General features: G+C 42.0%; 1 protein-coding gene across 10 annotated transcripts in view; it reads right to left on the bottom strand.

Moving 5' to 3' along the window:
- The window catches only part of CLIP1 (CAP-Gly domain containing linker protein 1), a 107,131-nt gene that overhangs the window by 54,195 nt on the left and 26,505 nt on the right, over nucleotides 1–26,431 (bottom strand). For 5 of the 10 annotated variants that reach the window (XM_029058589.2, XM_029058590.2, XM_029058595.2 and 2 more), the window contains exons 2-9: nucleotides 25,668–25,873; nucleotides 21,553–22,130; nucleotides 10,063–10,187; nucleotides 8,975–9,191; nucleotides 6,118–6,315; nucleotides 5,473–5,576; nucleotides 1,528–1,588; nucleotides 248–280 (exon numbers count right to left, since the gene is read on the bottom strand). In XM_029058589.2, coding sequence (XP_028914422.1) covers nucleotides 248–280; nucleotides 1,528–1,588; nucleotides 5,473–5,576; nucleotides 6,118–6,315; nucleotides 8,975–9,191; nucleotides 10,063–10,187; nucleotides 21,553–22,130; nucleotides 25,668–25,758 — 1,407 coding nt within the window. In that variant the 5' untranslated portion in view covers nucleotides 25,759–25,873. The remainder of the gene's footprint in view (nucleotides 1–247; nucleotides 281–1,527; nucleotides 1,589–5,472; nucleotides 5,577–6,117; nucleotides 6,316–8,974; nucleotides 9,192–10,062; nucleotides 10,188–21,552; nucleotides 22,131–25,667; nucleotides 25,874–26,431) is intronic. The other 5 variants (XM_029058592.2, XM_029058594.2, XM_039910431.1 and 2 more) reach the window with 1 other exon arrangement.

Below are 26,431 nucleotides of genomic sequence, written 5' to 3'. Positions count from 1 at the left end.
AATAATAATAATAAAACATTCTCCTCTTCTGCAAACAAAGAAGTTTACAGAGCTTAGTCATCACATACATTTTCCCTTGGACAAACGTAACCACTCCAATAGCCACATGCACAGAAATATTAAAGTCAATGTTTCAAAAACAGATTATGCAGTTAGTATTTGAGTATATCAATAAGCATTTTATCTTTTTACAATCTGTGTTAACAGGGATGAGGATAAATCTCCACACAGTTAAGTGCCCTCTTACATTCTCAGGATCTTCAGAAATCTGGCTCTTTCGCTATCAGTAAAAAAATTAAACAAAAAAAATTTCAACTAAAGGTTTGACATTTTTATGGTTGCAATCGAACTCTAATTTGACTGATTTCAACTCCTCAACACATGAGGAGTCACCATCCTAACCCAGGGGCAGAGATTTAGACCTCGGGCAGTTTTGAAAAACTACTTATTTTCCATGAAGTAGGGGATGGGAATGAGCCTTTAGGGTATTTTAAAATGGATGAGACAACACAAAATTGCCGTCAAAGGAAATGTAACTGTATATGAATGGAAACTTTCACAAAATCATGATCTATCAACTTCCAAACATTATTCAAATATGTATCATTCTGGTCAGGACAGAGCAAGATTTGCTCACTATTTTGCAGATCTGCTCATTAAGAGTTGACACAAAACAGAAGTTTGTGGCATTTTAAAAAATTTGCATTTGTCATAAATCTGCCAGTGGTCACAAGAGGAACAAATTGTTGGCCTATGAATACCTCGTTCAGAAATTGTATGTTAAGTGATGCTCTGAAGGGGTAAAGAAATTCATGTGTCAGGACCACTATCTTTATGTATGCCAAGAAGATGAACTGAAGAAATCTCAAGAAAGTAGAACAGAATACTGCATTTAGATTTATATTTCACTATATATTTTTTAAAACACTGGAAAAGATGTAAAACTCAAAAAGAAAATCAAGTACTAACAGTGAGCTTCTTTCAGATGTTCAAATTAATTTGGCTTAAAAACAGAGAAAGCAATACTTTTAGAATTCACTTTAAAGGATTATAACTGTCGGAGAAAAACCACTGTAAACAAATCATACCTATAGCATGCACAGATTTATAATTCGATTAAGGCCGATTTCTGGGTTTTGCATTTTGAAGAATCAAAAAGAGAAACAGCAAAAGATTTTCCTCTGCCACAGCTAAGAGAACAGACGCTGCCACTGCCATGGGGACGTTGATATTCTATTGCCTCAGCCACCAGGGACTCAAGCCATGCCCAGTAGCCCAGCTCGGGGAAAGGCGTGCCGGTGGCCCTGCCATGCCTCCCGTTGGCGGGGAAGGGAGGTCCGTCCACATGCAGAAAGAAGGTAGGATTGAATTCTTGCTTTCAAGGATCACCTTGTGGGTGTTATGTTCCTGCAAACCCCTCATTTCGTTCTGGCCAAACTTCAGGCACTGCACTGTTCTCTTGTCTAGGGTTCTGGGCTTCTCTATTTTATTACCCTCAGGAGCTTTAGGAAGCTGGTCTGATTTTACCTCGAGATCGCCTTTGGTAATCGATTCCTCCTCCACACGAAACTGAAGGTCCTCAACCTTCCTGTGGGATGAAAATCAAGGCAGTTTAAAAAGAGATTAAGACTGCTCACAGCTGTCATCCCCCACATTCAGAACTAACCCTTTTAAAAATCTCTGAAATAAATGGGAAGGGAAGGAATTCCCTCAGTGTGTTTTCACACCCTTCTGCCAATGTCCCTAAGAGCCTCATCCTAATAGCTGAACAAACTCTATCTAAATTAAGTGAATTAAGTGAAACCTCACCAATATCTCTGGAGAAATTAATAGAAAAACTTAAATGTTCCCTTTTTTGCCCTTTATGCCCCTCATCATCAGTAAGGGTCCTAAACTCAAACTGCTTTCTCGTAACAGATATATCAAGGAACTGGATCAAATTGTCATAACCACACAGGAGGCTTTAAAACAAATTGAAAACATAAATGTTATAAAATCACAGGGGCTGAACAGCATTCATCTGAGACTTCCACAGGAACTCAGAAGGGAAGTTTGGGTAACTACAAGTGTATAACCTATCATTAGGAATGACTACTATCCTAGAGCACTTACAGGCCACTAAAATAACTTCTACCAGTAATATGATTTCCAGAGATGAGCCTCGGAATTGGAGACCAGAGAGTCTCTCCTACATAACTAGCAATCTGATAGAGTGCTAATTCAATTTAGCATCCATGAGCACTTAAAGCAATACAGCCCGTTGCAGATAAAATAATATGGTTTCCCCAGGGGATATCGTGTCTGTAACCTGAGGGAATCCATAAACATGAAGCTAGAAAAGAAATAGTATTCTCAGATTTTTCTGAATCATCAAGGTTGCACAGCAAATGTTTTTTAAAAACTAATCATTGTTTGGTTAAAATATTCTGTATAAACTTAATAAATAGCCAACTTTCTGGAAAAAGAAGAGTGGACTCCCCAGAGATCAGTGCACCGGGCAGTTTTATTTAATACTGAGCTCTTTCAGATGGGGATAAACTGCAGGAAGGTCTCAAAAGCAGTTAAAGCACTCAGTCACCTTATCCCCTCCTACCTCACCACTCTCCTACTAAAACCCAGCCTACACACTTCACTCCTCTAATACTAACCTTCTCACTGTACCTCAATCTTGTCTAACCACCGACCTCTCGCTCACATCCCGCAATGCCCTACCTCCTCATATCCAACAATTACTCCTCCCTACTTCAAAGTCTTATCGAAGGCACATCCCCTCCAAGAAGCCTTCTGTGACTAAGGCCTCCTTTCCTCTTCTCCCACTCCCTTCTGAATCACCTTGACTTGCTCCCTTTATTCATCCACCCTCCCAGCCCCAAGACACTTATGTACATATCTGGCATTTATTTAAATTAATGTCTGTTTCCCCCTGTAGAATGGGAGCTCGTTGTGGGCAGGGAATGTGGCTGTTTATTGTTATACTGTGCTATCCCAAATGCTTAGTACAGTGCCCACAGGAAGTGCTCAATAAATATGATTGAATGAATGAATGATTGAATGAATGAAAAGTGGGCTGAATGAAAGAAAAATAGCAGGAGGATTTCCATAATAGGTGTAAAGTAGTACACCGAGGGAAAAGCAATCCACATTATAACTATACGATGACAGAATCTGGGCTATTGGTTTCTAAACAAGAATAATCTTGGCGTAATTATCGAATGCTCTCTCAAACATTGGTCCACTGTATGGCAACAGTCAAAAAGACCATAAAATAATGCACATCAACAGGAAAGGTATAGGAAACGAAAAAAAATACACAGCTCTGCCATTATATAGTAAGTCCCCACCTGAAGAATTGTACACAGCTCTGGTCACCTTGTGTAGTACTGCATGTAGTTCTGGTTGCCTCAATTTAGGAAGGACATGAGAGCTGAGAAGGCACAGAGAAGGGAGACCAAAAAGACTAAAGGGGGACATGACTTGGTGTTTACACATTCATAAAGGATATGGATGGGCTGACCCAGATTGGAGTTCCTCAAATCCCACACCACCAGAAATTAGGCAGCACCACTAGCACTTCGAAGTTCAAAACTAACCAAGAAAAAAAGTCTTTTCCATAGCAGTAAGCGCTCATTACAGCAGGAAGTTGTGCAGCAGCACTATCAAAAGGTTTAAGAAGGGATTGGATAAATTGGTGAATGAGATGCATGATGGATTATTAGAGAAAAAATTATGGATGCTAGAAAGGCCAACTTCTGAGCATTTCACTGGATGACTACGAAGGCAATATCACACTGTTCCTCCAAGTACTCTTTAGCACCATTGCCAGTGACAACATACTGGGCTATATGGTCTGGCCTAACATTGCGTAAGCTCCAGTTAGATCTAGAACACAGTTGAAAAAAGTGCTTCTGGATTTCAAGGGACAGTTCTGCTTTGTCATTCAGATGAACCCAAACTCAAAATGACCGCCTCTAGTTTCTGGGATTCATTGAACATATAGATGGGAAATGTGTGAAGGATTTATTCCTATCCCCCAATCTACATACACCAGCAATTTGGGGTTAGCAATAAGAGGGCTAAAAGAATCCTCAGTTTTAGCTCCCAATGTACCACGGTGGGACCCAATAGGCCTCAGCTGCAAACCTGGGAAACCAAGCATAAGGAAACAGAAGAACTGACTATGGCGAATCTTTCTGAAATGAGAGAGACTAGAAACTTGTAGGATCCTTTTCCAGAGGGAAAAGGGAGAAGGAAAGAAAAAAAGTGAAACTAAACCCATCTAAAGGACATACAGATAAAAAAATTCTAACCTACCATCTTCTGGAACAAAGGCAAGAAAAAATATTATCGAGTGGGGATGGGGACAATCTTCAAGCAGTAAAATGCTCCCAAACTTACTAAAGAGCTCATTGTTGGAAAGCTCTCTTGTTGTTCAGCAACTTGCAGAATGAGTCCCCAAGTCCTGCTGAGAGCTGTGAATAAACGGCACTAGATGGCCTGGCATGCAGAGGTACCTTTTTGGGCGCACCTGCTCACCGCCAAAGACTACACATGGGACTTTCGAAAAAATACCCCAAAAAGCAATCACAGGAAGAAGATGACACTGTGTGAAATGCCATACACGGCTTCAGGGGAGGGTTTTAGGGAAAGCTGGACGGGAATTGAGATTCTGAAACAAAATAAATGCTCAAAAGGTTTCACTATGAATGTTTTTCTCCCTTTACAGAGGCTCAAACCATCCTCTATTTCTAGAAAAAGCCTTGTATAACAAGAGGACATGCTTCCCAAGGAAACCTTCTTCTGTTTTGCCAACAGATTTGTCACTTGAAAGCCAAGATAATTCTGACACTTAAAACAGTGAAATATACCCTGTAGTATTTAATAATGTACTTTAATGATGATGATGATGACTTAGGTCACTCTCCTTGAGTTTAGAAGGGTAACTGGGCAAACCCCCAAACTATCTTTGATCACACTGCAAAAATAGCTCTTTTGTTTTGTCTGGCAACATCCCCTAGCTCCAAGGGAAAACACCCCCAAAGATACATAAAAATGTGGTTAATAGGGTCCTTCCGAGAGAAATAGTGATTGAGTGAGTCACTGACATCAGACTTGGTTCACAGGTAGATTCTACAGCTCCTTGGGAGACACTGCTGTAAATCAGTGAGGCTATTACCACAGAGTGAAATCCAACTCCCTTTGTTTTTTTTTTGAAGCACATGCTCTGAGTTCTCCCAATAAGACTCGAAAGGAACCCTTCACCCTAACCCTTTTGTTAGAACTCTCACAGTCCAGCTTCTCTTCCAAATGAGGCCCTAGCATGGACTTGAGGTAGGCATTTTTGTCTGTTCAAGTTGTAATGATTCATTCATTACTTGCGGCTATTCTTAGTCAAATAAACCACAGGATGCCAAATCTTATTTTAAAACCCAGAGATAAGCCACCTGTGGGCTGAAAAAAGCCTTTCAGGACTACCTTTTCTCCTCCTCCAGTTGATTGAGAAGCTCCACCTTTTCCCGGTCAGCAGCTTCCACCATAGCACGCAACTGGTCCATCTTTGCTTCCATTTCCAAGGCATGCTGGCAAAAGCAAAGATGTTAATAAGCAGTCTGTTCATGGCACAACCACAGACACTGCCACATCTTTCCATAGGGCTCTGGTAAGTAGTAATATTTTGGAATTTTGTGATCATTAATAAGTTATCCCTCCCAACACTTCTGAAAAGAGGGTCTGCAGAATTATATCCTTTGGAGAGTTGAGTCTCTTCTGTCCATGGAAATACGATGGCTAGGTGGTATTCTCTCTTCCCAGCTGAAATACACATAACATACACACACACACACACACACACACACACACATACACAAATAACATGGTACTTCTGCGAAGTGAATATACAATGCCAGAAGGCCAACGTGGGACCCGAAAAAGCAAGTTTTCAACTCTGACAGGAACCTACACTAAGGACTAGAGCTTCTGAATCAACACAACCACAAATTTGACACACATCCTCTACTCACACCTAGTTTCCTCACTGTTGGCATGAGGTATACCTTTCTTCACCTTGCTCAACCTAAGGATCATCGCCTCTGCCCAGAAGCCTCAGTAATAGGACTTCACCTGATCATGTCCATCCCGGGCCAGGGCTAGTTCCTGTTCTATTTCCCCCACATGGCTTGTGGCTTTTGCCACCTCCGCCCTCTCCAGGTCCCGCTCTGCGAGCAGCTGCTCGATGTGCTGCTGCTTCTCCTTCAGAGCCTCCTGGAGGGCGGTGGTGCCGGAGATCTTCCTGGCGTAGCGTGAAGATGTTTCGGTCAACTGAAAAGTAAAGTTAAAGAAGTGAAAGGAAACTCCATTACCACGGCAGAGAGAAAATGGTTTATACACAGCCAAGCAGAAGCGCCTCCTGTTCTTGACATGCTGGGAAATCGAATACAGAAAATGTTTTTTAATCAAAGAAGAAGGAAAGCATGCAGCTTGTGCCTGTTAATTTCACAATGTGTGAGCTATCCTAGAAGCAGAGCCAACACACCTGGGTAGCAGCCACACTATGATGACACCAGTCCACAAAGAGCAGAACGAATGGCATAGAACAAACGGGCCCTTGCTGCAACTTATAAGAGAGAAGAAGCTCAGAAGAATCCCTCTGAGACGGTCTTGCTAGAGTCACCTTTTTTGGAGGGGGGGGAGCGGGGATCCTTTTTTCCAAGTTCCTACTGAGACTATATAAATCCTTGTGCATTGGGAATTTGGATGTGGCTTCTATACTCTTCTCAGATTCACCATCTTGGGCTTCCAACCTCCTGGTGATCACAAGGAACAAGCAGCTCTGGGAGTCACAGATCCTTCTTCAGAAGATTAATGAGGATTCATAATTACGGAGACACAAATTCAATTTGTTTCATTTTGTTTCTGAATCTCAATCAGAATCTCAGGAATCTTCAGAGAATTTTACCAGAATAAGAATGAACAGGCAAAGACATCATTTCTGCTTTCAAAATGTAAGTCTCCACACTTGGTTGTCCATTATGTTCGCACAGCTGGGTTTCTTGTGCCTCCAGTGAGAAAGAAAACATTGTTCTTCTTTTATCCATATGACCATCACCCTTTGAAATTTCACTAAGGGGTACACGATTCCTTCCTGAACAACTTGAGCACCTCTAAAATGATTTAAGACACTAGATAAGATGACCTGAGCTACAAGAAAAGAGAAATGTTGGTTTCTATTATTCACTTTGAATAAAATTCCTCACGAGTCCCCAAAGTACAGTCATCTCAGGCTAACATTTTTGAAGCCCTTTGTGCTTACCATGTACTACATCAACCCCAATACCATTCTTCAGAAAAAAAAGTGCCCGCCTCAAAAATCTTCTGAGGAACACAGAGAGAAGTATTTATCAGACTTGCTCTCTTTAGACTGGACAAGTGCTCACTTCTCCATCTGTCAGCTTTACTTCACCAATGACTCCACTACTTGCTATGTGGTTTAGGTTATTGCTGGGAAAAAAGTAGGAATTGTGGAGGTTAAGAAAAATGAACATGTTGAGGAGTAAAAGTGGAAAATCGTGTGAGGGAGGGTGTGGGGGGAAGGAGAGAGAGAGAGAGAGAGAGAGAGAAAGCGACTGGGCAGATTTCAGAAGATCAACCTCCCTATGAAATTCCAAGTGACTTTTTCTAAGCTGGATAAAATGCAAAATTAATTGAGTTTCTTCAGTAGAGCTTTGCTCAAAGCAGGGGAAGTCACATCACTGGTTTTCTGGAGTTGGCTTGAATTCTTCAGTAAGAACTGTAGAAGTTACTTCCAGGTGCAAATAAAAACGTTTACAAGTTTCGTTTCCCTTTAGGTCTTGGACCCAGTGGAAAGAAATACTGGCCTGAGAAGGGCGGAGAGAAAAGCTATTTGATTTCTTAAGGAGCTAAATCACCAGCAGCAACACAAGTGGAAACTCCATGGCCTCTACCTTTCCTAAGCCAAGGTATAAGGTGAACAAAAATGTTTATCCTGCTGTACGAAGTGTTTAAGTTGTAAGGAAATAAAGGACTATGGCCAATGCTTGTTTGCTAAGATTAGCATCCTAAATCCAAACCTTTCATCCACTAACACACTGAAGAGAAGATAAAAGCATCTCAAAGAATATAAACTATTCACCTACCTACTGACTTCTTTTTCAGTCAGACAAGACATTCAGACTCAATTTTAGGTCCAATTTTAAGGGTAGAGGCCAGGGTCAAAGTTAATAATAATAAAAAAACCAGACTGCACTTCCCATTAGTGTACCTGCACTTCAGGTAGACCAGATGCAACCTACTCTATATTCACTTTGATATTTCTACTTTTATTTCCTCAGGTTTTCCCATTATCCCTATATAAAAAATGCTTGAAATATTTCCCTTCCCTCTCCAAGAAAAATAGGTCCCCTTGTTGGGCCCTTTACTTTTTACTGATTTACATTAGAACTTTGATGCCATTATAATTTCAACACACCTTGCTTCTTAAATTAGTACAGTAAAACTATCAAAAAGGAAGAGACCGCTAGGCTGGAAAAAAACATTCCTCTGATTTCCATATTTTACTGAGGTCAAAAATCATGAAGATTCACATTCACTTTCAACCTTTAGAGAGAAAGCACTTTCACTCCTGGGGACCCAGAGAGAACTGGGAGAGCCCTAAAGGATTTTTGAGGGCCCCTAAACAGCCCTCTTTTTATTTGAATAGGATGTTGGCATTCTTACCATAACGATACTTTAAACTGACTTATAACAGGTTTCAGGGTAAGCTACAAATTCCACCTTGCATGCTTTTTGGTGTGAGAAAAAAACATAGGGGAGAGGGAAAGCCCAAAGCACAGATTAAGCACAGTTTGCTGAACTTGTCTACAGAGGATGCTAGTGAAGTTTACTGCAGCAAACTACAAGCCATGCAGCACGCTCACTTGCTCAGGAAATACAAAGCATGCAATAGGAAAAGGGAGCTTACTAGTCCTGTACGACTGGGCTTGCTGCTTACGGATGAGGCCACCGAGCTCAGGGAGCTGAGAGATGAGGCCGAAGGGCTGCGCTTCAGGCTGGCCGGTGTCGCCATCACCTTCCTCACGGCGGTCTTGGCTTTGGCCGGGGTGGTGGAGGGAAAGCCGATCTTGGTCACTTTGTGGACGGGGGCGAACAAGCCATACTTGGGTTGACACTGAAAATACCTTTAGGGAATAAAAAGACTAATTACTAAAAACGATACTGAATCTAACCGGTTTTCGAGACATTTGTTCTGATGCTTCCAAAGTCAGTGCATCTCAAGGAGATGGGGGAGGTGAGAGGGGAGTTGAAGATTTTCACTTCAAAGGAGACTGTGGCACTGAGAGGGAAAATGACTTGGCCAAGGGCCCGCGAATATCACCGCAAGGTCTGTGCTCTACTGACCAAACCGAACCAATCCACTGGAGGTCTAAATGACGTCTCAATATTCTCTATCCATCTTACAATATTCTCACCACTTAGTTTGGAGCAAATTAGACGTTTATACTTGTAAAAAGTAGTTCTCTTTCCCCCTGTGCCCCATAAACTCTTCTATATTGCTTTAGCTCTAATGGAGGGTTGCTACAGCATTCTACACCTTGAGAAGCTGCCTAGAGTTTCATCAATTTAAGCAGTATGAACATTACATGTGGTTGAGGCTAAAGGATGCATCCTGAGCAAGTGGGAACAGGCAAGAAGAAAAAAAATCAACTTGATGAATGGATCTTGGGAGAAGAGAGAAAGTTCTGGTATATTTCAATTAATCTGTAAACCTTGAAAAGTTGCTTCAGAGGTACTCTGAAAAGGACATCTCAAAAGTAAAAGGCAGCTCAGTTCAGTGGAAAGAGTATGGGGCTGCGATTAGGAGGACCCGGCTTCCAGGCCTAGCTCTGTCACTTTGGCTGTGTGACTTTGGACAAATCACCTGACCTCTTCATGCATCAGTTTTCCCAACTGCATAATGGGGATAATAATAACTGCCTTTCCCCAGGGGTGTTGTTGGGACAAAAATGAATAAAAGCGCTACATAAACTCCAAGTATTACTCTGAACAAACCTTGTCCCAGCAACAGCTCCATCGTTCTTTCCCAGGGGTTCATCAAGCTCAACACCGCACCATTCCCCTTTGGCGAAGTCTGTCTCTCCCAGAAACCGTACCACCCCTGCCTTTGTACCACCGACCTAAAAGACAAGGATGACAAAACAGAGTTTGAAAATTAAAAACAAAAACAGTAGAAAAATAACCCTTACAGGTTCCATCAGTAATCCAATATTAAATTCAGCCATTTCTGAGATGCAGCATGCCTAATGGATAGAGCACAGGCTTGGAAGACGGAAAGACCCGAGTTCTAAACCCAGCTCTGCCACTTGTCAGCTATGTGACCTTGAGCAAGTCATTAACTTCTCTATGCCTCAATTACCTCATCTGTAAAATGGGGATTAAGACTATGAGCTCCATATGGGACAGACACTGTAGTCAACCCAATTTTCTTGTTATCTACTCCAGCGTTTTGTCAGTGCCCGACAAATACCACTATTATAATTATTACTATTAATAACAACAATAATCATAGCTTACTCTATCTCAGATTTGCTCAAACTGGTGGTTCCTCCTCTAATAATTATATTCAAATCACATCTCCAAGAGGCTTTCCCCAACTAAACCCTCATTTCTTACTCCCTCTCCCTTCTGCATCATCCTTGCACTGGATCTGTACCCTTTATTCACCCCACAGCCCTTACATACAGATCCAAAATTTATTTTATCATCTCTCTTCCCATCTAGACCTGTGGGCGGGGAACATGTCTACCAATTATTTATATTGTACTATCCCGAGCACTTAGGATAGTGGTCTGCACACAGTGAGCTCTCAATAAATACGACTGATTGATAGTTGTTAGGCACCTACTCTGTGCAAAGCACTGTACTAAGAACTGGGGTAGATATAAGATAATCAGGTTGGACATAGTCCCCGTCCTCCATAGGATTCAAAGTCTAAGGAGGAGGGAGATCAGGTATTTAGCTCCATTTTACTGATGATGAAACTGAGGCCCGGAGAAGTTAGTTGGCGTGCTTGCCCAAGGTTACTTAGAATCTAGGTCCCCAGACTCCCAGATCTGACTCTTTCCATTAGGCCACACTATTTCTCTGACTTACATATTTATTTTCTAAAATAATACAATCTGTTTTAGTATTTCTATAATCTATTCCATTGTCTCACCCATAAATATTTTCCTCCTACATTCCTAAACAATAAATAATTCTCTAATCTGGCTTCCACCCCCTTTACTCTTCATTTATTCAATCGTATTTATTGAGTGCAAAGCGCTGTACTAACCATTTGGAAGAGTACAGTATAACAGTAAATAGACACATTCCCTGCCCATAACAAGCTTACAGTTTACAGAGAAGCAGCATGGCTCACTGGAAAGAGCCCAGGCTTGGGAGTCAGAGGTCAAGGGTTCGACTCCCGGCTCTGCCATTTGTCAGCTGTGTGACTGTGGGCAAGTCACTTAACTTCTCTGTGCCTCAGTTACCTCATCTGTAAAATGGGGATGAAGACTGTGAGCCTCATGTGGGACAACCTGATGACCTTGTATCTCCCCCAGAGCTTAGAACAGTGCTCTGCACATAGTAAGCGCTTAACAAATACCAACATTATTATGCCTGGGTGGAACTGTACCTGAAGTTATGCGAATGGATTGCTCCCCAAGAGCATAAGTGAAGAGAAAAGAGAATAAGAGATCCAGAAAAGATCCTTGCAAGACACCCACATTTAGGGAGGGAGTTAAAGATTGGAATACCTGTTAAGAGTTGTGGGTGTGTGTGTTTGGTGGAGGCGGGGGCAAATAAGGAGGAATGGAAGAAATGAGAAGCTATAAAGAGAGCTTTATTATAGCAGGGACCCCTCTCCACAAATCCCTCCTTCCACCCGCTATCCCAAATCAACCAGTCCATAGAGCTCCCAATTTTCAAAGCCTTTCTAAAATCCCAACTCCTCCAGGAAGCCTTCCCTTATTCATTTGCAGCACCCTAGTCCTGTCATCCCAACAGTACTTATTTACACATTCATATATAAATGCTGAATTATTTACTTTCCCTGGAAAAAAAGACTCAACAACGTCTGCTTGAAACTGAGTCATGAGTTAACAGGAAACATTTTTTTTTTTTAATAGAGACTTGGCGCCTTGACTCTAATACCACTAGACTGTAAAGGTCAATATGGGCAGGGAACAGGTCTGCTAATTCTGTTGTACTGTACTCTCCCAGGCAATTAGTACAGTGCTCTGCAGATAGTAAACACTCAATAAATATCATTGATTGATAGACTCGCCCAACAGGCAGTATTCACCCCTTTCTTTCAGAAGAACAGGATTACTATTCAGAACTCCCTTAAACCAGTAGGGAGAAAGTCATGTAGGGCCCTGAAATCTCTCCAGTTCCCCTCTACTTTATCAGAGACCTCAACTCTGAAATGTAATTAGCAGTCCTAAATGTACAGATGGGATTTCATTGGTTTTAGTAGTTTGGTTGGTCCAGATTACTCTTTCTTCCATAAGGAAACCAGGGGTGTGCATGGGTGCACACATATACACATACACAGCTGTTATGATTTTAATTAAAGCTACAATTTCCAAGAAATGCTTGTTCAGGAGTTTATTAGGAAAAAAAGTTGGAGGGATTGGAAAGATTCATCTTCGACCACGTAGATGGATGTCACAGAGGTTAGCGATTGCACTGTGTCTTTCAAGCATCATTTTATTCATTCAATTGTATTTATTGAGCGCAGAGCACTGTACTAAGTTGCCACTACTGGGGCCAGAATATGGGCCTGAATGGACCACATGTCTAACAAGAACAGAACAGCTCATACAGAACCAGCTGAGGAGAAGCAGCGTGGCTCAGTGGAAAGAGCACGGGCTTTGGAGTCAGGGCTCATGAGTTCGAATCCCAGCTCTGCCACTTGTCGGCTGTGTGACTGTGGGCAAGTCACTTAACTTCTCTGGGCCTCAGTTCCCTCATCTGTAAAATGGGGATTAAGACTGTGAGCCCCACGTGGGACAACCTGATTCCCCTATGTCTACCCCAGCGCTTAGAACAGTGCTCGGCACATAGTAAGCGCTTAACAAATACCAACATTATTATTATTATTAACCAAAAGAGCAAATAGGAACTCGAGTTTTAGAAGTTCAAAAATAAAGAATCAAAGACTTGTAGTTTTAGAGAAGTAGCAGACCCACTGTGCATTCTTTCTGGCTTATAATAGCTGCAGCCTCACAACAGAGGATGTGGTAAAATTGGCTCAAAGTAAGAACTCTCCACTAAGGGAAAAATAATCTAAGCCAGAGCCTCAATTTATAGTGTGTGGATAAGCTGCAATTATTTTAGGCCAGTTCAGCTTTACAAATCAAGAAAAATATTTCACCAGGGGGAAAACACTTAAGAGGTCAAAATGGTAGAGGGTGGATATTTCCATTAACAGGGAACTCTATGTGAGATCTCTAGGCTCATGAAGAGAATGCCAACTTCCTGAGCAAAAACAAAGGCATTTAAGCACCACCCAAATTCTGCTAAGACCGAAACAGCGTAGCTTTTATACTGGCAGGTGGGAAAGCTGAGTTAAATTCCATCTTTGGACTAGTTTACTCCAGTCCCCGGGAAAACAACAGAGCCACTCTGAGTCTCATTTTCTTTACCTGTAAGATGTGGGAGAGATTGCTGATTTGCCACATAACGATCTGCCAGTAACAGCAAATAAAAAGTGTCAGCAACTTCAGACCTGCCAAGTCAATCATTCACTGGTATTTATTATGGGCTTAATATGTACAGAGCACTGTAATAACAATAATAATAATTATGGTATTTGTTAGGTGCTTACTATGTGCTAGGCACTGTATTAAGCGCTAGGATGGATACAAGCAAATCAGGTTGGATTTGGGGCTAACAATCTCAATCCCCATTTTTGCAGATGAGGTAACTGAGGCACAGAGAAGTTAAGTGACTTGTCCAAGGTCACACAGCAGACAAGTGGCAGAGCCGGGATTAGAACCCATGACCTTCTGATTCCCAGGCCCGTGCTCTAGCCACTACACCATGTTACTTCTCCTACTGTACTATACTTCCTACTGTCCTCCTGTACTAAGCACTTGGGAGAATTCAATGCAACCAAGTTGGTAATCACACTCCCTGCCCACGAGTTTAGTCTAGAAGTCAATCAATCACATTTATTGAGCAGTGCGTGCAGAGCACTGTACTAAACACTTGGGAGAGCAACACTATAAACAGAGTTGTTAGACACGTTCCCTATCCACAATGAGATCCCTAGCTACATAAAATACTGGCAAAATGCTTTTAATTAGTACTTGGCAAATGCAGTGCACCAGAAACAACTAACTTCCTATTTGTCTTCCAAACGTCAATCCTTTCCCACAGAGTGAAGCCACTCATGAATTCCATGCCATAGGTTTAATGCTTAAGTTAACCATAGCTCCCCCATTTTAATAAGTACAAGATACAATTCTGAACTCCCGGAGTGAGGTGAGAGAGACTAGTAAATAATAAAGAAGCATCTGAGTTAGGGAGGACCTAGGCTACAGGATCATTAATAACGAAGCACAATTCAAAGCAGAACTGCAGTGCTCTCTAAATTCACTTTTTCCATAGATCCATGACACAGGAGGAAAAACTGAGGGAGAATCTGACCCTCAGACTGGAGAAATGACTACCTCCTGAGAAGGCCAGTCCAGTGATAAGAGTCTAGATCTGGGATTCAGAAACGGCTGCTTGCCGAGCCATTACATAGTCCAAACTGAGAAGCAGTGTGGCCTAGTGGATAAAGCACAGGCCTGGGAGTCAAAAGGAACTGTGATCTAATCCTGGCTCCACCCCTTGTCTGCTTTGGGCAAGTCACTTCACTTTTCCGTGCCTGCTATTCATCCATAAAATGGGAATTAAGCTTGTGAGTCCCATGTGGGACATGGACTAGATCCAACTTGGTTTGCTTGTATCTACCCTAGTGCTTAGAACAGTGCCTGGCACATAGTTGGCACTTAAATATCATAAAAACCAAAAAAAGCCTTCAGGGAGGCCAAGCTATCTACACAATCTTTGCTCTCTGCTCCACAATGAGCAACTCACCTAGAAATTAAACAACTAGGGGCGACAGTGACTTTTAAAAGTTTTAAAGGAAAAGATGGCCATAAAACTGGCCACTACGGTTCTGACTCTGACCCAATAATGGCATTGGTTGACTAGCCACCTTAGATTTCCAAATGTACTTTGCTCAGGCTTTATGTTTCTCAAGTAAGTGTTGGTACTTACAGTAGCAGATACCGCTGGAAGCGGGCAGCGTTATTAAGGTCACATATCCTCCAAGAGACTTTCCCAATTAAGACTTCTTTTCCCTGGCTCCTTTTCTCCCTTCTACACATTTGGCTCTGTGACCTTTGATATTCAACCCACCGTCAACCCCACAGCACATAGGCACATATCTATAAATTATTTATTATAATTTATTTATATTAATGGCTGGCTCCCCCTCTAGACTGTAAACTAATTGTGAGTAGGGAATGCGTCTTCTAAATCTGTTGTATTATACTCCTAAGTGCTTGGGACAGTGCTCTGCACAGAGTGAGCATTCAAGAAATACCGGTGATTGAAGCTAGCCCTATCTACACCATTTAATAGGACTGTGTCCCTTGATATCAGCAAAACTTTAAAGATTTTGAGGTTCAAGAATAATTTGCTTTGCTTGCTAAATTCAGACTGGGACTGGGCCCAGAAAACCCAGCCCATGCAGAGTTCTAGGAACGGAATTTCATTTTAGATGTTCATTTGGAAGAAAAGCACTGCCACCATGAGCAAATTTTCAAAACAGAATGCTCAGCTCTGGCTTAAAATAGAAACTCTAATCACAGCTATACCCACTCCTTAACACACAGCTGTTCTCAAATACTGATAAGATCATCTTCAGACAGGACAGGTATTTAATTTTTTATCCACATCTGCTTAGTCCCAGTGTTAAAACATGAACATCCAGCAATAAACAGGAAAAAAAATGAACTTGTACGTGCTTTATCGTTTCATGAATGTTAAAAGCAATGAAGCATTTTCAGGCTCAAGATTTTGATAAATCACATTCCCAAAAAGTGTGTGCATCTGAAGTAGGGTTAAGCTGAGAGCTCACCATTATGCAATAAAAGGAAAAGAACACTAAAAGTAAATAAAAAGTGCAAGAAAATGGAAAGAACAATTTTAGAATCAATATATGAGTATTGGGAATTTCAGTTCTTACTGCATGATGTTATCTGGATGGAATTACCATAAAAAGCTGAAGTAGGTGTCCAGGGTCCTAGCCGTTTACTGAGGTCAATCATGGGGTAAAATGTGCAGCCAACTCTGCTTTCATTGTTTGTTAGTTTTATGGTCATTTTTAAGTGCTTACTATGTGTCAAACAGTGTTCTAAGCACTCGGGTAGGTACAAGTCAATTAGGTCGGGGCTCAGTCTTAAGTGGGAGGGAGAACAGGTATTAAATCCCTATTTTACAAATGAGGAAACAGAGAGACGTTAAGAGTGTTGCCCAAGGTCACAGAGCGAGCAATTGGCAGAACCGGGATTAGAACCCAGGTATTCTGACTCTCAGGACCATCTCTTTCCACTAGACTATGCTGCTTCCCATATCTTGGATGACTGCTCCCTACTTGTCCCTCAAAAAAGACTAACCGGTAGGGCAGTGGAAAGGTAAGTGCAGAAGTAGTGGGGAGAGGTAGCAGTGTTGAGGAGATGATTCCTATCGGGGAGGTGTGACAGAGATCTACACCTGGCCTTCGCCTTGGGGCCCTGTCACCATTACTGTCAGCTATGCACAAAGGAGGCTCAGAAGAAGTCTTCAACTCAAAAAATGTCATCTCAGCAGCTGAGGAATTTTCTGGCAGCTGAAGAGTGGAAAAGGAATTTCTAGAAGTTAAACCAATTCTATATAAGCCTGAACAAGGATGAACTATAAATGTTTTCATTGTTGTTCAGACATTTTCAACTGTTTGAAAATGCCATGACGTAGAGTTTAGGAGAGGCAAAACGCAGCCCAACCATTTGGAAAATATTCAGTATAAATTAGGCTCATTTGGCCACAGGGACACCAAGTATTACTTCTGAAAATCAAAGAGCACCAGGGCCAAGCTGAAAGGTCTTAAATCCAGGCAAAACCTAAGTCTCAAAACAGGAAAGCCTAAAGGAATCTTTAATGCAAGAGCAAACCCTCTATGGGAGCAAAACAAAATGGAGAGACTAGGGAGAAAGAGAAAAGGTTGTGAATGTTTTATTGTATGCTCCCAAGTCCTTAATACCTGCTCTGTACACAATAAGCACTCAATAAATACAAATGACTGACTGAAATTCAGCTTCTTCCTGTTTGCCAGTTGCAATAAATAATATTGTAAAAATGTTAATCAACAGCAATACACCAACACTAAATCTGCTGAAGGCCAGGGTACCGCATCGGTAAAATGGAGATTACAACTGTGAGCCCTACTTGGGACAGAGACTGTGTCCAACCCGATTACCTTGCATCTATTTCAGCGCTTAGTACACTGTCTGGTATATAGTAAGCACTAAACAAATACCAAATTTATTACATCGTTCCAAGTCTTAAATCAATACATTCTGTTTCAATTAGCTTAGTCAGAGGGTTAAATTCTTACTCAGCTTCACAAAAGGAATTTTCCACAGAAGAGATATTTATTTATTTCCTAAGGGATGATAGAGTCAATAAGTCAAGCCATCTACTGACATGGACTCTGGCTTGACAGATACTATTTCTTCCTAGAATAGGCATGGGGTCCAAATTGAGCAACCCATTTAAAATATTTAGAAGTCTTAGGAGAACATCCTCAAATTTTCCATCTGCTTTAAAACTCAAACTGTCAATATGATTTACAGCAAATAAAATGCAAACAGGGTAGAACTACAGAAAAATAAAGCCGAATAAATGATTACCTAAAACAGTTATTAGTACTGTTTATAAGTTTGCTCTTAGTGTCACCTGATTCTGTATAAAACTATGGCAATAACTATATTACATAAAGGAATCCTTTCCAAACAGAAATGCTCACTAATGTATCTGTCATTCAAGCACCTCAAATTTCCCTGCCAAAAACAAACAAAAACAACCACAACCTTAACCCTCTCAATACATCAGTAATTACTGTACAAGCTGGAAATGAGGTGGCAAGGAGAAACACGCAGCCTAGGCCTGTGTAAATCAGAAAAAAGGTGGGATGGGCCCAGACCATGTGACTTCTCGACAATGGAAAGACCAGGCCTCAGATCTCTACATGCTCCCACCCCCCTCCCCCACTACTTATGTACATATCTGTAATTTATTTATTTATATTAATGTCTCTCTCCCCCTCTAGCCTGTAAACTCATTGTGTGGATAGGGAATGTGTCTATTGTGTTGTAGTCTCCACGTGCTTAGTAAGTGCTCCGCACACAGTAAGTGCTCAATAAATACAATTGATTGACTCTGGAGATCCAATTGACCTGGATTGGGTCCTCCACAGCTCAAGCCAAACAGGCTAAAAGTCTGGGTCTGGTTCAGTCTGACACAGATTTCTTGGTTTTTTTTGGCCTGCCCTGTAGAGCTGACCTTTACAAGAAGCATGATCCCTTTAAATATTTACTAGATCACTGTTTTAGCCACTTCGGTCCATCATGGTCAACATTATCATGGACAGCATTTATTAAGCACGTAATGGACAAAGAATAGAAGATGTGTGGGGGACAATGAGAAGCAGTGTAAGACATGACCTCTGCCCTTGAGGTCTTTACCACATAATAGGAAGACAAGCAGATATTACTGGATAACAATACACTAGTTAAGAGTGCAAGTTGATGTAAGCGGCTACGAACAACCAACAGATTAATAAGTAAATGAGAGAAATGCCTGATTGAGAGAGTACGAGGAATTAATCAGAGAATCCTGGCTTCCTTTGGAGGAATGGAGAGGTGAGGTTTGAGAAAGCTGAGGTGGCGGGAAAACTATCCTAAGACAATAGGGGGAGGGAGGAGAAAAGTATGAGCAATGGGTTAGAAGAGAGAAAGAGTCTGCTAAGATCAAAGGCCAGTTAGGAGATCTTGGCTGAAGTGGTAGCAGGAGGAGCCAACACTCAGCAAGAAATGCAGATTTAAACGTTTTTCCTGTTCTTGTTTATTCACCCACTAAGGAAGACCAAACCCAAATGAAGTAATAATAGAATCGTAGCTCTGGAAGAGATTTCGAGAGAGGATCTGTTCCTACTTCCTGCCTCCAGAATGGGGGATTATTAAATCCTACCAAGTTGTCTATGGTTCTCCATTTTTGCTTCTCCAGGGAAGGAAACTGATAATCCCCTTTGAAATTCCTTTCAGTTTTAGCCCCCTAATATCAAGATGTTTTTCCAAAAATTATCTTTCTCCTGCTTAAGTTTTAGCCTATTTCTGATTTTTCAGTCCTCATAACTGATCGCCATGATCCCTATAAGACACCTTCAACTACTTAAGGATAGATATTAAGTCCTCAGCTTGGAATATTCAAATATATGTTTAGTTATTTCCACTCATTCCTCCTTGTTGAGGAAAATAAAAGAAGATGGGGAGGCGGGTTAAAACTACCTCAATCTTATCTCCTTGACCAGGCTTCAGAAACTTGAGTCTCAGGGAGGGCCTAGCCTCTGCAAAGTTCTAGTAATAATAATTATTACTACTATTATTATTACTATTATTATGGTACTTGCTAAGCACTTACTGTGTGCTAACCATTATTGTAAATGCTGAGGTAGATATGTTAATCAGGTTAGACACAGTCCCTTGTCCCACATGGGGCTCACACTCTCATCTCCATTTTAGAGATGAGGTAACTGAGGCACAGAGAAGTTAAACGACTTGCCCAAGGTCACACAGCAGCCATGTGGCAAAGCTGAGATTAGAACCCAAGTCCTTCTGACTCCCAGGCCCATGCTCTATCCACTTAGCCATGTTTCTACTGCTACCCCGCCACATACAAGAGCTGCACACTTCCTGGGATTAAATATGCAAGCAATCCTCAGGACACCTAGTAAGTATTACCCTTCCCTCCTAGAGATGAATTTGGGTCCAGGTGGGTCTCGCTTCTTGAACTAGGCTCCAGCAAGACCTCAAATTGTTAGCTCATGTAAAGATTCTGTCCTCCACGAATAGAAGTAGGTTATAATTACTGAAATGTTTATTTCCTGGAGAGTGGGCCAGGAAATCCTGGAAGCACTGGTCCTTTAAGAATTGTAATTATGTCAATTAAGGAGGGCAACCAACCCGTGCCCTTCCAACCCAGCGAGAGCACATCTAACCTCCAAGTGATCACAGACACATTTATGTGGACTATTAAATCATCTCAAGGAACCCTGAAGCTTATACGTGTTGAAACCATGAAAGAAAAAATCACAGGGCAAGAAGGAAAGGCAACTGACACACTGAATACTTTTCTATGAGCTTAGCAGAATGCTAAATAAAGGAGTGACTATATAATGAAGTTATAACACCACCAAAAGTGTACTTTCATTTGGTTGATGAAGATGACAGGAAGCAAAATCCCTCCCTTTACAGTCATTACTGGAGTACAAGCACATGGGTCCTTCACTACACATTTTCTTTAGTGTTTAAAAGAACTTTAAATTTCCCTCAGAGTATAAGGCCTAAATCTGGCAATCTAGAAATCAAGAAAATGATAACAATGAACTGAAATGAGCATTTCAGAGCTTCCATCAGGGTTTGGGAAGCAGCATCTTGCTAATAATAATAATAATAATTACTATGGTGCTCATTAAGCACTTACGATGTATCAGGTACTCTTATTAAGTGCTGGGGAATATAGAAGATAATCAGGTCAGACAGAGTCCATGTCCTACAAGGGGCTTACAGTAAAGTAGGAGGTAGCACAGGTATTATCCCCATGTTACAGATGAGCTAAGTGAAGCATAGAAAAGTGAGGTGACTTGGCCAAGGTCACAAAGCAGAGAGGTGACAGATCGGGGATCAGAACCCAGGTCCTGACTCCCAGACCTGTGCTCCTTCCACCAAGCCCATGCTGCTCCTCAGCTTGTGTGGATCTTGCTTATGATCCGCTCCCCCTTTCCCAAACCACAGGAATGGGTTGGAGAAAACCTCTTTCAAAACGTTGGCAGCCACTTGCAAACATATTTGGTTAAAGAGAAAACTAACAATGTTTACAAGAGCATATTCAATGTTTTTCTGCTGCCTAAGCTAGAGAGAAAAGCTGGAAATGATCACTTTCACATTTGTGTAATCTAGTACCCAACCTGCAGCCCTTTTCTACTTTACAGAATCTTCTTGCATTTAAAAATGAACAACTGGTAAAGACGGTTGTAAATCTAGTTTTGAGGTAAGGGGAAACAATCGCAATCACTGCTTAGGGAGAGGATTCAACGCCAAGGAGTAGAATTCATCAGAACAAGCGACCCACAATCTCTACATATCACATCATAATCACCATCCCAAATATTTCTCAACTTACCAAAACCCTATCTCCGATTTTGAGCTCTCTTTCTCCTTTTTTAACTGAGCCGGCTTCCGAGAGGTTGGAAACAGATTCACTGGCAGTTTTAGTGAGGTTGCTGATTTGAGAAGCAGTAGAAGGTTCCTTAGCTGCCACGGGCAGCGAACCTTTATGAGGAATGCCTGATGGGGCAGGTGCCGCCGGGGATGAAGACACCAGGCTAGCAGTGGTGGAGGTGGACAGAGGGGACGCGGCTCGGGAAGCCGAAGTAACCTGGGTGCCATTGGCTTCGTCTTCAGTCAGCACTTTCCTCGTCAGCTTCGAAGGCCTCGTAAATATGCCCCGTAAAGGTTCGCACTGGAAATACCTAACTCCGGCCACTGACCCATCATTCTTGCCGATGGGTTCGTCTAAAACAATCCCAGCCCACTGGCCTGGGGCAAACTGGGTCTCTCCAAGAAACTGGATAAATCCAGGCTTGTTCCCATTCACCCAAACCCGCTCTCCAACTCGGAAGTCATCCACAAACTCATCCTGGGTCTCTGAGGATGGTGTGCTTGAAGTTTTCTCACTGGATACAGCCTTTTCTACAGGAGCTGAAATGAAAAACAGAAGAAAATTTCAGCAAATATCTAGTCTGATACCTGTATCCCAACTCAAAAAGCCCATTTTAATAATGATACGGTGGGAAGGCAGAGTATATAAACTGCTCTGACTCTGCCTTAGACTGTGAACTCCTCGATGGTCAGGGACTGCCACCTGTGTGTTCTTTCCCAGCAATCAGTACAGTGCTCTGCACACAGTAAGTGCTTAATACTATTGCTATTTCTCTCCTCTGCCTGACAATACTCCTCCATCCTTGACTCTCAAACTCTTTGCCTGAGCCAGCTTTTAACTCCCTCCTCAAACCCCCTATTTCCCAGCCTTCCCCAGTTCTTGCCCCTAATGACCCTGCCAACTATTGCATTAGAAAAACGGAAATCCGGACCCAACCTCCCTAAAACCTACCCTGCTCCTCCTCAGTCCCTCCCTTCTCCTACCTACCCTCTCTTCAACTCTTCCATCCTTCCCTGCATTTTCTCAAAAGATCTCCCGCCTCCTCTCAAAATCTTCCCTCTCCACCTGCACCTCTGACCCCATCCCCTGTCCTGGGTTTTTTGGTTTTTTTTAAGACAAGGGATACATGAGCAGGTTTGTAAGCAGAAGGGGGAGGAACCACTGTAGAGTGAGTGCTGCTAAATGACAGTCAGGCAGGGAAGGGGAGAAGGGGAAAGTGCTTTTAATAAGAAACTCTTTAGTGCCAAATCCAAGGGCTCCACTCTATCCTAATCCTCTTCAATCTCTCAGATGCCTTTGACACTGTGGATCATGCCCTTCTCCTGGGAACATTATCTAACTTTGGATTTATTAATAATAATAATAATTTTTAAAAATAAAAAATAGTGGTATTCATTAAGCACTTACTACATGCCAGGCATTATTCTAAGCCCTGGGGTGGATACAAGAAAACCAGGGGGGGGACACAGTCCGTGTCCCATATTGGACTCGCAGTCTCAATCCCCACTTGGCGGTAAACAGAGACTTGGAGATGTGACTTGCCCAAGGTCACACAGCAGACAAGTGGCGGAGCCGGGATTAGAACCCATGTCCTTCTGACTCCCAGGCCCGCGCTCTCTCCACTATGCCATGCTGGTTTACTGAGACACTGTCCTCTCCTGGTTCACCTCCTATCTCTGTGGCCACTACTTTTCAGTATCTTTCACTGGCTCCTCCTCTTCCTCCCACCCTCTAATTGCTGGAGTCCTTAAAGACTCAGTTCTGGGCCCCTTCTATTCTCCATCTACATCCACTCCCTTGGAGAACTCATTCACTCTCATGGCTTCAAATCATCATTGCTACCTGGAAGACTCCTAAATCTTCCTCCCCAGCCCCAGCTTCTGTCTGTCTCTGCATTCTCGGGAATTCCTCTTGCCTTCAGGGCACCTTTACTTGGATATCCTGCCAACACCTCAAGCTTAACATGTCCAAAACAGAACTCTTCATCCTCCCACCCAAACCCTGCCCTCCTCCAGACTTTCCTATAACCAGAGACAATGCCACTTTTTAGCCTCACAAACTTGTAACCTTGGCATTCTCCTCGACTCATCTCTCTCATTCAACCCACATAATCGACGTTACTAAATCCTGTGGGTTCTACCTTCACGGCATCTCTAGAATCCGCCCCTTCCTTTCCTTCCAAACTGCTACTTCGCTGATCCAAGCTCTTATTATACTCTGCCTTAAATACTGCACCAGCCTCCTCACTGACCTCCCTGCTTCCTGTCTCTCCGCTCTTCAGTCCCTACTTCGTTCTGTGGCCCAGATCATTTTACTAGAAAACCTCTCAGTCCATATCTCCCCACTCCTCAAAAACCTCCAGTGGTGGCCCATCCATCTCCACCTCAGAGAGAAATTCCTTAATGTCTGCTTTAAGCACTCCTTACCTTGCTGATCTCCTAATACAACCCAACATGTACACAACCCTCTTACTCACTCTTCCTCCATCTCTGCTATCTTGCCATCGACTCTTTGCCCCTGTTTTCTTTCTGGCCTGGAACCCCCTCCTCCTTCATATCCAACAGACCACCACTGCCCATTTATTCAAAGCCCTACTCACTTCTCCTATTCACCCTCCCTTCTGCGTCGCTTAGGCACTTAGTCCTGTGATCCTTAAGTGCTTTGATTTTCACCCCACCCTCACAGCACTTCTCTAATTTACTTTAATGTCTGTCTGCCCCTCTAGACTATATATTTGTTCTGGGCAGGGAACTTGTCTACTGACTTTGTTGTCTTGTACTCTCCCAATTGCTTAGTTCAGTGACCTGCACACAAGTAGGTGCTCAACATGTATCACCGAGTGATACACCATAAAAAAGGAAACTGGGCAGCAGCGGATCCTTTCATTTCATGGAGGGTATTTTTTGGTAAAAGAAATAACATGGGATGGACTGTATTGTATCTTTAATTAATACACTGCTAGCCATTTTCCAAAGGTCTAGTGAAGATTACTGCTTATCCATAGTTATAGTTTGCAGATCACCTGAAGTTCTTGATATATTCAGGATATGACTGCATTTTTTCCTCAAGGATAGACTGTAGGCTCACTGTGGGCAGGGAATATCTCTCTTTATTGCTGAATTGTACTTTCCTAGCACATATTACAGTGCTCTGCACACAGTAAGGGCTCAATAAGTATGACTGAATGAATGAATGTCACTGTTTAATATTGCATTATATTTTCCCCAGTGCTTAGTACAGTGCTCTGCACACAGTAAGCGCTCAAATACGATTGATGAATGAATGAATGACAGAATGAGACTCTGGTGCCATTCTTTAGCTTGGAATATCTCTTGAGCGTGCAAGTTTTTCAAACCTCTCTGGTTCAGTTCATATCAGTGCAATTCAGGTGGCTGCACTCGTAGCTTCTATGGGGGCTCAGTGCTGCAGGCGCCTTGATCTTGCCCTAGGCCCTTCCAAGTCTAGGCTCTACTGATGTCTAAACAAAGTCTTTTGCAAAAGGAGGTCTTTCCAAGTGCTTTACATGGTCTATAGGATGCTGGATAAAGAAGAAAATCTTGAATTGTTGACTTTAAAGGGATAAAATCCCAAGGAATACTTAAATAGTTACCTTAAAGGAAAACAATCCTTTCATTCTCTCAACAAAAGTTCCCAATACCTCAATTGACTCATTGGATGACCCCCAAAATAAGCCTGAAGTCATTTTTGATTTTTGAAATTTTTAGGGAGAATTAATAAACCGGAAATGAAGCAGGGTGGCTCAGTGGAAAGAGCCCGGGTTTGGCAGTCAAAGGTCGTGGGTTCTAACTCCAGCTCCGCCACTTGTTTGCAGTGTGACCTTGGGCAAATCACTTCACTTCTCTGTGCCTCAGTTACCTTATCTGTAAAATGGGGATTAAGACTGGGAGCCCCACGTGGGACAACCTGATTACTCTGTATCTACCCCAGCGCTTAGAACAGTGCTTGGCACATAGTAAGCACTTAACAAGTACCATTATTATTACTGTTATGAATTATGACTATTTTAATTTTCACTGAAAAGAAGTAATTAAAGAGACTGATTTATCCTTTCTTACCAGCAGCAACTGCAGCTGATTTTGAGGCTGGGCCCCCAGGCTTGCTGATCTTGGTAGGGGCCTTAAGCCCACTCGGCTTTAACATACTCATCTTCTTTCTTCTTAAATTATAGGTGGTTTTCCCTTTGGCTTCTGATCACTATCTTTTCCCAACCATTGATAGAACTGTAGGTGCTTTTATACTGAAATCCTTATTTGGAATAAACCTGTAGAGAGAAAATGTACAGTCAAGTTTAGCTTTTACTGGTCAAAAGAAAAATCAGTGTGCAAAGCAACTGCAGTATTTTAAGGAATTTCCGTAGTAGGTAATATGAGTGACAATTTCCCAATAGAGAAGCCAACTGCAGTGGAACCTTAAATCAAGTAATTTTATATACCATTATGTCCAAAAAATGCATTGATATTCACCCCCCCTCATCCTCAAAGGAATTTCATACATAGCTGTAATATATTTCATCGATGTCTGTCTCCCCCTCTAGACTGTAAGCTCATGATGGGCAGGAAACCTTTCCACCAACTCTGTTGCATTGTACTCTCTTAAGTGCTTAGTACAGTGCTCTGCACACACAGTAAGCACTCGACAAATACCACTGATCTGAATTTTTCTCCACCTCGCTTTTGAAAAATGCATGGTTTCTAGATAGGTTTACCTTCAAAAAGGAAAAGTAATCACTCAAATACAGATGAAGAAACAAGCTTTTGCTATGCGATTTTTTTTAAAAAAAGTTGTAGTTAACTATGAATTATTCCTGCTAGCAGAAGGG

Source organism: Ornithorhynchus anatinus, chromosome 2, assembly GCF_004115215.2.
Source record: "Ornithorhynchus anatinus isolate Pmale09 chromosome 2, mOrnAna1.pri.v4, whole genome shotgun sequence".
Taxonomy (NCBI): domain Eukaryota; kingdom Metazoa; phylum Chordata; class Mammalia; order Monotremata; family Ornithorhynchidae; genus Ornithorhynchus; species Ornithorhynchus anatinus.
Note: the sequence above shows the minus strand (reverse complement) of the source record. Positions and strands in the feature narration are given on the sequence as shown.